General features: G+C 36.6%; 1 protein-coding gene across 2 annotated transcripts in view; it reads right to left on the bottom strand.

Annotated features, from left to right (window-relative positions):
* Nucleotides 1-911: 911 nt before the first annotated feature.
* The window catches only part of IL1RAPL1 (interleukin 1 receptor accessory protein like 1), a 702,165-nt gene continuing 690,767 nt past the window's right edge, over nucleotides 912-12,309 (bottom strand). For both annotated transcript variants that reach the window (XM_425563.8, XM_046903219.1), the window contains exons 10-11: nucleotides 4,332-4,502; nucleotides 912-3,011 (exon numbers count right to left, since the gene is read on the bottom strand). In XM_425563.8, the coding sequence (XP_425563.3) occupies nucleotides 2,293-3,011; nucleotides 4,332-4,502 (890 nt within the window). In that variant the 3' untranslated portion in view covers nucleotides 912-2,292. The remainder of the gene's footprint in view (nucleotides 3,012-4,331; nucleotides 4,503-12,309) is intronic.

Raw genomic sequence — 12,309 nt, forward strand, 5'->3', positions numbered from 1 at the left:
TGTTTTTAGAGGGTACTGGTACATTTGGCATTCAGTTAAATGAAGAAAAATGCCATCAGTGCCTGACAGGTGCCTGTAAGTGTGAATAAATAATAGCTTTCTTACACTATGAAGAAAACAAAAGTGCAAAGCTCTTTTAGAATTTCATCTGGCCTGGCAGCTTCATTTCCATTCTGTGGACACCTGGCACATGTCCAGAGGGAGACACCATGATAGATTGTAGAAAAGGATTTGAGCAAATTGTCAGAGAAATGAACATTTTAAAGCAAACAAAAATCAGTGCACATCCCAAAGCTCTATTGGCTTGTTATGCACATACTGAGACTTCTTGACTTTCACAACACGATCATAGTTACATCCTCCCACACTGTCAGTTCTGGATTACTCCCACAAACATCCCCCGAACTGCAGTTTGCCTCTTCTCTACCCATTACTTCTCATTAAGAAGACTAAAATATAAGCTGTACTTTTCTCCTTGAGACAATTAAGATGAACAAAACCCACACATCCCTTATATTGGCTGATATCAGTCAGTTACCATAAAAATTTCTAAAGCTAATTAATTGAAGAAGGAGACGATCAGGTTTGTCTGCCAGGCTACCAGCTATATTTCTGCCAGAGTCAATCAAACCCACGACTCTATGAGAGTGTGCTGCAAGCAGCAATTCTGCCTCTGCTCCTCTGCTTCTGCTAGCAGAGACTGGCAGGCAGCTTGGCCTGAATAGCTTGTACAGCTACAACAGTGCTCTGTGCTCTTTCTCAAACCAGAAAGGACCCTTCCATTATTTAAAATATAAGACACTTGTTTCATTTGCCTTAAAGATGTCCAGATATAAAGACAGTGGTTTGTTTCTTCCCTGGCAACCGTGATAAACGCATTATTTGCAACTCCTCAAAGATAGAATCATACATAAAAAATAAAACTAATTTATTTATTCATTAAAGTGGATAAATTGTTTTTAATACTTCAAAGTCTTATTTAAATATTAATTTTGTATAAATAAAGTTTATTCTGAAAACAATTATATTTGTTGGTGTTCATGTTTCTGGTTTTGTTTTGTTTTTTTTTTTTTTTTGCCTGAGTTCTTACTGAAAGCATGTTAAAATTAAGCTTTACTTATCATTACAAGCTAAAACCAAATGAAATAATATTTTTTCATCTTGAATATATCATTTTAAAGCAAGTACAATTTTGAACATTAAAATACAAGGGGACTCGGCAATCCACAGCAAAATAATGTTTTGCTCTTCCTTTTTCAGAAAATAACACTTACTTTAATACAAAGTAGTAACCATCTATGATACTGCCTTTTTATTCCCCTTTGGTTTGGAAATCATCACTGTAAATATCAGACTAACTGCAATTCAGTGCCTATTGCCTCACTTGTCTTACTTGCCTAAAAATTGGAAATGATCTTATTTGCAGGGTTTTGAAAGGGGAGAAAGAAAAAAGTCAAATGCTTAAAAATAAAATCCACGACCACATTAATACTTTTCCTGGAAGTGTTAAAAATAGGGTTTGCTTTCATATTTATAAAAGGAGTACAATTGACTCATTCTTAAAACAAAAACAAAAAAATCAAACCCCCAAGAAAGCAAAAATCAAACCATCTCTATTTTCTACACACTCTGTAGTGACTACTGTGAAGCAATCGATACAGATTGGGTATATTCTGTTGTTTGACAAGTTTCTACCAAGTTAAATGTTAGATGAACAGACTGTAGTGTTACCCCAAATGGGGCCATTGTAAGGGCAGGGAAGGAGCAATGCACATTACAGGAGAAGAAATGAAACAGAAGCTCTCAGTGAGGGATGGGGTCATTCTAAGAACAAATATTACCCAAAACAGGTGAACTGCAGCAGGCATGGCCTTCAGGAATCAGGCTAGGCAGGCCAACAAAATGGATGGTGCTTCTGATATCAACATAGCTTTGTCCAAGCATTCCCAAGAGAGGTTAAAAACAAACAAAAAAAACCTCTAAAACTATACTAATGAAGCAAAAAAGTATCCTATCTATACAGCAGTCTCTTCATTTAAAAAAATGTAAATATACAAATTCCAATGACATATAAAACAAAGTCGAAAATGTGTATGGGAAGAGAACATGGGTAAAACAGGAAGACCGATGCTACAAAGAAATTGCAAAAAACGTATGTACAAGACCCTGTTTTTCCTCATATATTATCGATTGTAATGCATGTTTAACAGCAGCAGTCGAGGATGTAGTTCCAGGCACCGGACTGCAGACTCAGCTTCTACTCAAGGGGATGGACAGCCCCTTGCATTTCTGTCACCAAATGACGCTTGATATACTGGTCTCCCGTGGCAAGAGGGGCAGTATCGCACTGTTTGTGTGAGCCTCGTCTGGATTCTGCTCCCTGTTAGTTTTTGTCTGTGGCCGCTGCCCGTTTATAAGTGTCATAGGGATGTTGCAGTAGGTATGCTGGTTACCTATTGAGGTAAGCGGCAGGGTGCCGGTAGGAGGTACATCATATTCATAGCTTCGATAATAGTGTTTCTGGCGCATCTGTGAATGATATGTATTATGAAAGGTGGAGCGTAGATCTGGATGAGCAGTGGCAAGAGCAGTAGAGGTGGCAGCAGCCATTGAAATTGCAGAGACTGTCTGTAGTTCCCCAAAGGGCCCCTGCTCACTGACATCTAAAACCTGCTCGTGTGTGATGGGTTCAGTCCTCTTGAAAGGCATTTCATACTGTAAACGTTTCCAGAATTTGGAATTCAACTTGTTGCATTTTGGTCCATGCCATTTAATGACAGTGAGGAGCTTGATGGTATGTTTCAGGGCCTCAACCTCCTGATAGTTCATAACTCCTCGCAGTTCACTGCATTCAATCAGTATCACTTTGATTTCTCCTGTGACTAACATGTTCCTAAGCCTTGTTTCCAGTTCAAAGATGCTCCAGCCTCTTCTTACCACATAACTTGGAGTCATGACGATGATCAGTCGCTTGCTTTGGTCTACACATCTTGCCACGTCTTCAATATAGGCTACAAAATAAGACAATTGCTCAAAAATCAAGGCAAGAAAATACTTCATTCCTGTAGGCTGGAGAGAAACAACAGAAGAAAACTCCCTTCTCCCAGAAAAGTCCACCTAATGCTTCAAAAACCTCACTTTCAAATATGCCAGCTTTGCTTGCCAGGACAAGGTTTTTTGGATACCCTGCTCTGGGTGACCCTGCTTGAACAAGACAGCTGGAGCAGATGACATCCAGAAGTCCTTTCCAACCTCAAACATTTTATGATTCAGTGAAATATTTATTTCCCCTTGGGCTATGTTTTGGTAGTGTTTGTAGATGAATTGTCAATTTGTGCCTATATCTTTACTGGAACAAGTGTGTCCATCATCATTTTATCCATCACCATTTTATAAAAAGAAGTCACCCAGATAGGCAACAGAGCAGAAGCTGTGTTTTATTGTCAGCCTGAAATCAAATGATATTTTAAGGTCTACCGATGCATTATATTCTTCTTTTCCTTTCATGCATTCACAGAAACAGAGTGTGTCCTGCAAATGAATGTTTAGGATGCTGTGAATTTGAAAATACCCATGTGCTTATGATTTAGATTGTGTTTTACTTATATCAGGCACCCTTTCTTATAAATTCAATAAAATATTTTGAACTTAGTAGTTTTATAAATAGCTACAACTGAAGTTATGAACTGCAACTTACAAACACTACTGAGCATAGGTTGGAATACGCTATATATGAAGAAGATCTACTTATTTCAGCTGGAATCAATTCTCAATTTCAATCTCTGAAAATGATCCAGTGCCTCTACTACATGTTTATCTACAGTGAATACCACCAGCAGTCTTTCATTTACTCTGCTGCAGATGTCTTCTCTCAGCTCTTGCCTTAGTCCAAAGACAACTGTTTTCTTCCTGTCTGAGTCTCTATACAGATGGATAGTGATAATTAATTATTTAGTTATTTTTAAATTAGTGTGATGGATATATTTCCAGGGAAACACTTAGGAATAGAAAATAAAAACCTCTTTATTAATTCCTAGATGTGAAGGCTCTAAAAAAATCTGTGAATAAATATTAATCTCATTAATTTCCATTACCTATGCATGCCCTATCTGCACTGTCTCACCTTCAATGAATATAATACACTTAGTAAAATATAATCCTCTTATCTAGGAAATGCACATCAAGCATATTTGGTGGCTTATCTTATTCCATAAGATGATGGAGTTAAGATGATATTCCAAAGGATCAAGCATAGATTTAATACTTAAATAATATATACAACCACAGCATATGTTGTGTAGGAAATACACAAACATAAAGACTTGACTTACTTCCTGTGGGAATCAAATCTCTGTCTGGTATGAACAACTTGTATCCATAATGCTTTTCAAGCATATCTGGTAAGATCTCAAGAGCAAATCTTTCTTCTTCTCCAGTTTCTTGATTCCACTGATCAGGATCCACTTTGGTATAGGATAGATATGCATCATAATCCTTGTTGTCTGAAGAAATACAGGAAAAAAAGTAAATTAGATTATTTGCTTTTCTTGCATATTGCTTAGATGATTGCCCAGGAATTATTCCTCAAAGAATTTCTCAGGAATGGTAAATTGTTTAGATAAAATAGCAAGTTTTGCCTAATCTCCAGTTATTAAACCATCCATCTTTCATGTTCCACCTAGCAGAGTTAATCCTTACTTACATGGATGCAAAACAGAAGGGATCCATACCCATACACTGAACTCAGTTTGTGCATAAATATTTGCGTGAAGCTCTGTATGAAGGAAATCCACTCAGCTGTCTGGTTGCAGCTTGCAAGCACAGAAGAAAAGTCACTGAAAGAATCCAAATTGTTTCCTAGCTTTAAAATAGAAGAGCATGGAAATACCCATACAAATGAACAATTCTTTCTCTTGCGTAGTAAAAATATTTCAGTTTTGTCAAATTTTCACTATAAATTTAAGGCTTAAAATGTTCTAAACATGTGCATAGATTTATTTGTAAAATTCATTATTTTCCCAAGTCTGGGATTATTGCCAAACTTAGACCTTTGTAGCATCAGATCCCAATTATGCAGTTTAAATATCCTGAATTCTATGTGCTTAAATATGCTAATTTAATGGTACATTAATGTACATTTTGGTCTTTAACAGTGTATTATTTCATTTCAATTAAGTGAAATATATGTGTCTGTATCTTAAATGTGCTTGGTGTGCTTACTTGAAAGACTGAATCAAAAAAGTCATCATTAATTTTCATTAAGAGGTCGACAATGCCAAGTGCTCTGGAACTAATTCAGTGGAATAAGAGGTCACGTTTTGAATTCTGTTGTGAAGAATGCAGAAAAAAATCAATGGCAAGATTAATGAAATGTTAACATCCTTCTAACTCTCTTGACAACATTATGCCCAGGCGATCAAGAATATCAATTGCTTGTAAAAGAGACCTGATTGAATACTCTACCATGTGGTATAAGTGATGCTACATTCATTCAATGCTGACTTCATTTTTTTTGCTCAACCAATCTTTTTTTTGTATTTTTTTTTTTTTGTATTTTTTTCTACTTTGGTTGTACTATTTGGAAAAGCCTGCCAAAAGTAGGAAGGGTGCAAAGTGTATAAGCAAAATTAAAGAGCAGGCACAAGTCTTGAGTTGTCCACTTTTCCTTCCAAGGAACCATTCATACTGTGCTCATTAAAATCTGCAGAAGACAAAATGGTAAAACTTCTTTCAAATGTTCAAAACCAATGAAACGACCGTGTGCTTCATTTTCTCTCCTACACAATTTATGTGAAATTATCTGTTGGATTGTTATGTTTACAAAAAATAATGAACAGCAAAAACCAACACCACCAACAAACAAGATAAATAATGCCTTCCTTTGATCCATTATTTCATCATGAGCCAGCAGTGTGTCCAGGTGGCCAAGAAGGCCAATGGCATCCTGGCTTGTATCAGGAATGGTGTGGTGAGCAGGACTAGGGAAGTCATCCTGTCCCTGTACCCGGCATTGGTGAGGCCTCACCTCGAGTACTGTGTTCAGTTTTGGGCACCTCAGTACAAGAAGGACATGGAGGTACTGGAGCAAGTCCAGAAAAGGGCAACGAGGCTAGTGAAGGACTTGGAAAATCAGCCCTATGAGGAGAGGCTGAGGGAGCTGGGGCTTTTTAGTCTGGGGAAGAGGAGGCTGAGGGGAGATTTTATTACTCTCTTCCAGTACCTGAAAGGTGTTTACAGTGACAGCGGGGTAGGTCTCTTCTCACTGGTGACAGGTGACAAGATGAGGGGAAATGGCCTCAAGTTGCACCACCGTAAGTTTAGGTTGAATGTTAGGAAACACTTCTTTACAGAAAGGGTGGTTAAACACTGGAATAGGCTCCCCAGGGAGGTGGTTGAGTCACCATCCCTGGATGTGTTTAAGAGCTGTTTGGATGTGGTGCTCGGAGATATGATTTAGCAGAGGGTTGTTAGAGTTAGGGTACTATGGTTAGGCTGCGGTTGGACTTGATGATCTTTGAGGTCCTTTCCAACTTGAGTAATTCTATGATTCTATGATTTCAGGACTTGTGAAACCATAATCCTTCATGACAAAGAAGCACCTAATGCCTCTGATATTGCCATTGAAAGGATCATATGCAAACTAGTGAGAGATTACAGAACAGGTTCTGACTCTACAGTAGGATAGTCAGCCCAGCAACAGTGTTAACACATAGAAAGGTCAGGAGATATATGGAGAAATCACTACAACTTACATAATAATGATGTGGCCATGCCATTTTCTTTTATCGCCTTAGTAACGGTCATAATGATATTACATATTTTAGAGAAGCATTAATCCATTGGCAGCCTTTGAATAAATATGAAAATGTGTCATTTCTCAAAGGGATGAATGATAAAAAATAATGCAGCGTTCAGACTGTTTTGAAGGCTCCAGGATATTGTCTGTGAAGACAGTTTGCACGTTCTTAATTTGAGGCAAACTTATTCACACTATGCCACAACTTTCTTGCACATATTATCATGACTCTAATGTATTTTATTTTATTATATTATATTTGAAATAATAATTTTCATAACTTCATAATTTTCATCATGAAGGACCCAGCATTCCTACTGACTATAGCTATGTTATCCATGATTGCAGGGAACACTTCTTTCAACCCTAGTTCCCTAGTTTTAATAGTATTTGAAAGTCTAAGAGGGGCAGGATCTAGAGCACATGTACAGATGGGTTCAAGCAATCACAAATTTATTTAAACTCCGGTACAGCTAGATGTGTAGTCCAGTCTGGGAAACTGTTAGATGATTTAGCACGGTGGTTTTCCTGAGCTATTATACTCCCCATCTGCCAGTTATTTTTAACTTTGGTGAAAAGTAGAAAGCTCAATTTACAGCAGAATTACTTTATGCGGTAATTTTGTTATCTAATGGGCTGACATACTGGCATAAGCAGACAATTCTAAAAATGTGAGATGCCTGGGATACACAGGGTATGATCACATGCCTCCCTCCTCCAGGGAAGTATTTTAACACAGAGTAGATGACCTCTCTGATCATGGTTTGTGGAGCTGATGTCTATATACTAAAGATCCTTCTGATCTTCACTTGTGGTTTTTTTTTTTCCTTTTTAATTAATTAATTAATTTATTTTAATGTGCTGTCTCAGTGGACTGAGAGAGGGAGCCTGCAGCCATCGGGTTCTTGTGTCTGAGTCAAAGCCTGGCAGCTGGGGCTCATCTTGACAGTCTTTTGGCCATGTCACATGGAAGCAGGAGGCTCTGCACACGCTTTGCTGTCAGGCTCTATTCCACCTACGCCTTCTTTTGAATAATAGCAAATCCAGGCGACCCCAGACTCAGAGCAAGTATGCAGTAAATTCGCCATAGCTTTCTGTTTTCTTGACTGTTCGCCGAAAGAGATATTTTACACTTGAAAAATGACTTGGTCTCAGCATATCTTCCTTTTCCAAAACAACCAACCAACCAAACAGAAACTAAACAAACAAAATTTAATCAGAAATTTCCTAATCTTCTCCTAATCACAATCAAGTCACAAAGGACTTGATATTACTGTGTAATACGGTAATTAATAAATCCTCCCAGATTTGGGTACACAATCACTTTATATGATGTCTGGAACAAATATTTAGTTGCAGAATAGAAAGGCAAAAATCCAAAAGTGAAAAAAATCTGGTAGCATCCCAAACTTAATTTTACAAAGAGAAAATTTCCTCATTTCCCCATGTCAGTAAACAATGAAGTCTTCTATCCAAGTATTCTCAGAGTGCAAATGTGACTGACTGTTTCTGCACTTTCTTGCTCAAAGATTTCTTGCTGTCAGGTTCCTGTGCATTAGCAATAAGCTGAAATATAGTTACTCACTGCCTGTTTCCTCCCAGACTTAGGAAGAAAAATACCTTCTAATTATCAAATGCAGGGATTTTGATCATTTCATCTGAAACTTTTGTTTTTCCCATGGAGTTTTAGAGCAATTTTCTACATAGACTTTTGTACCTGAAAGCATTGTTCTTCCCTTAACTGTTTCAGGATTCTTTTTTATAGAAACATAACAGAACAAATTCTTCTAGCTTTATGTCCAGGTACTTTGAGAAGCTGTTTCATGCAATAGCTGTCCTTTAATTCAGTAAACACATCTGAGTATGACATACAGTACCATACGATGGCAATAATTTTTGCTGTAGATGGGAAGAGGCTTTTTTACCTCTTCCCATTCCTTGTGAATGGACAATTAATCCTTTCTGGTTATGAGGTTTGTAGTTGTTTTCCACTGCTTACTAGGTATTATACAACTAGGATGAAGCTCTTCAGCTCAACAGCCTCCATTTTTGTGAAGCTCTCTTGTATCCATTAACTGAAAAGCCTGAAATGAAACATAAAGCAGACCTTGCACGGGCAAATTTAATGAAAAATAATAATATTTCTATCTTGTAATCAGTATCTTGTAAACAGTTATGAGAATACTTTGAAGCTCTGGATTAGTTTGGTACAACAGTGAGGTGAGACCTGGCCTATGCTACGAGCATAATGCACGTCAGTCAACCAGAGACCACTTGTACTTCAAGACTCTGGTCAAACAGGCTGTGAAGTATCAACTTTTCCATGGCATTTTAATTGTTGTATGGAGTTCAAAGTAAGGACACTGAGTAACATTCACGGACTCAGCCAAAGGTCAGAAAAAATTGTTTGGATCAGTCTTAGGGGTAGACATTGAAGGTGAAATGCCAGATTCATTAAGAACAAATGGAGACACGATTTCATCCGGTGGCTCAGGATTTTAGCCAAAACACCTGCTGCATCACTGCAACATGCATTCTTTAATCCTGTCCATTTATTTCAGTGATCATCCAAATGTAGAAATGATCATATTCCCTGTAATTTTCTAGAGGGTTAATGCTGCAGAAGTGATATAAATTTTTAGAGGATGAAGTCGTAAACGCTGCTTGTTATTCTGAGGATGTGCTCAGCAGTAGTCTTTTAAAGGCTCAATGTAAGCATGAAATGAAACCCAGACTCCATATGCATCTACTTTCCTCTTCTATAGGGACCAGCAGGCAGATTCAACTTTGAATTTTGATTATATATGTACATGTTTTCTAGCAATTTGCATGTTGTCCTCCAAGGGGACGGCATTTGGGGCTTTTGAGGTTTCATTTACCTTAAGCATTGCAGCTATTTCTGATAATGGAGTACAGAAAACTATATATAGATGAAAAATTAAAAATAGAAAAGTACCTCCATAAAGTTATTTTTTTCTTATCAACCATGTTCCAGCAGATGACAAGTCTGGATTCCCAGCTGGCATGGTATGTTATAGCACAAGACAGATTGACTGATCAAAATAAAGAGAAACATACAATGCAATATTTCATAGCATTGATAGATCTGAATCTTATTTTACTGAAGCTGTACACCAGGGTCAGCCCACACCTTTTTGTGTCCTGTAATCCCCCAGAGTCATTAACAGCGACTTCAGGAATACCCAGTGCTCCAAAGAGAGCAGACAACACATGGGCTGCTCTGTAGCCAGGAGTAGCTGGAGACACTTCTGGCTTTCCCAGATCTTCGTTTTGTGAATCAATGGAAGACTGACAGCTGATGTGTCAGAACATGTGTCAGCATTGTAAAGACTCAGGTACTCATCTAGGAGCAATGCACTGATTTAATCAGTTGTTTTGAGTGGGGTCCTTAGAAATGACAGAACGGATTCTGCAGGTACTACAGGGAACTGCTGTGAGGCAGTCTTTGAATGTCTTTGAAAACACACTGTGTTCAGCAAGAGTTTGAAAGGGGTGAGTTTTCAAAATTTCACAGAGTTCTGTACCTGTTTCATTATTTGTGGGGCCACATTTAATGTTCACGTTGCAATAGTGCTCATCACCCTCAAAACAATGAAAAGGTAACCCAAATTCTTGGATGATTAAAAACACCAAATCATTATGAGTCTTTCAAAACACTTTTGTTTTTCCTCAGACTATTTACTGTTGATTGTGATGCTCACCTTATCATTTACTTTAATTTTTGTTCTTTAAATACCAAGCCTTTTTTATTGTTAAAAAAAAAAAAAACCAACAAAAAACTGCCAACATCAGCTTTGTCATGGTGAAGTACCTCTTAAATGGAGTATTCCTAATGATATTCTAGATCCTTGCCTGAAGTGGGAAATGGTGAACTGAAGGGAGGTTATAAATGCAACACTGGTAAAAGGGTTAAAGAAGTATAATCAGTTCTTGAGTATTCTCAGCACACCATAGACCATGAAAAATAAAAATGTCCTTTGCCCATAAGAGGTACATTTATAAAAATACTAAGGCAGCAGTATGTATTTTTTTCCCTTCCTATTAATTTGTCAGCCACCTTTAAGGTATATTTTTCCTTATTATCTATAACTACAACTAAAATTTCTTAACAGTAGGTACATAAGATTACTATTTATTTAAACTGAATAACCTGTTATTAAAGGTGACTTTTTTCTCATGTACTTACTCTGATTTCTTATTTGTAGCTAAACGAAGAGGAAAGCTTCACTATTTCTAAGCCATTCTCATTAATATGGAAGTTAGTAACTAAATTAAATACTACTATTGAAGTAATTCTTCTTTTAATATAAAAAGCTGGTGCAGCATTAATCTCAAAAATTGCTCTTAACATGAAAATGCAGAAGTTTTTATATACAATTATCAGAATGTTAAAATGTATGAAAACTAAAATATGGTGATAGAAGATATTCTCTTGCTTTGCATGAACTATTTGCTGGTATGAGAAAAAATTATTAGTAGTAGGTACTGAAAGACTGAATGGTAACTACCTAGGAGTCACAGCACAGTACATATCTATGAAAGATTAGATCCTTTTTTTAAAGAGCAGAAAGTCACCAATTGTCATGTAGGGTCTGAAAAGGAAGGAATATAATTTTTTTATGTACAAAATAAATGTCTTAAATTGACAAAGTGGGAAGTAGTGACTACTTGTTATTATCCTAATTCAACAAACCAGCTAATTACCTGTATAAAATACATGTTTATTTGCATGCTCCTTAGTTTAACTGATCTATGATGGTACTTATATCATAGGGTTATGTAGTGTGAAAACTGAAGCTGAGATAGTGTTGGTGTAAGTAAAATAAAAAAATTAAGGAATTCTTTGTAGGTACAAAACAACAACAACAAAAAACAAACAAACAAACAAACAAACAAAAAAACAACGCCTCAGGAGAGAAATGGTTTGGAAAGAGGCTTTCAATCTATAGTTCTAGATGCTGGATGCCAATATGCTGTATTCGTCTTCATCTTGCTTACCTTGGAAATCTGTCCTTTGAAAACAACAATAAAAAAAGAGCAAACAAAAAGCTGTCAACAGCAACAAAACAAGAAAAACAACTTCAAAGCTCAGAGCCATTTGACAGAGCTGCTGGCTGAGGAGCAGGTGATATCTCAGTCTTCAGATGATAGACTGTTTTCTCGCTAGTTTTTTTTTTTTTTTTTAATGGTTCTATACACCATAAAATAGGGAGAGAGTAAAATAAGGAAAGAGGAAAATACAGAATCTTTTATATGAATTAATAAGTTTCAAGGAAACTAGAAAATCCCATATTCATTGGAGACAAACTGAGATTTCATTCTTTGAATTGCTTTTCAGATGTAAATAAATAACATAAATAAAAAGAGTTAAGAGTTAACATAGGCAATTACTCAACAATAAAATTGTAATTAAATAAGGAAAATCCCTGTTTTGTAACTAGTAATATTTAGAATGATGAAGACTGCATTTTTTTCTACAGGTGATTTTAACA

Source organism: Gallus gallus, chromosome 1 (assembly GCF_016699485.2).
Source record: "Gallus gallus isolate bGalGal1 chromosome 1, bGalGal1.mat.broiler.GRCg7b, whole genome shotgun sequence".
In the NCBI taxonomy this organism is placed as follows: domain Eukaryota; kingdom Metazoa; phylum Chordata; class Aves; order Galliformes; family Phasianidae; genus Gallus; species Gallus gallus.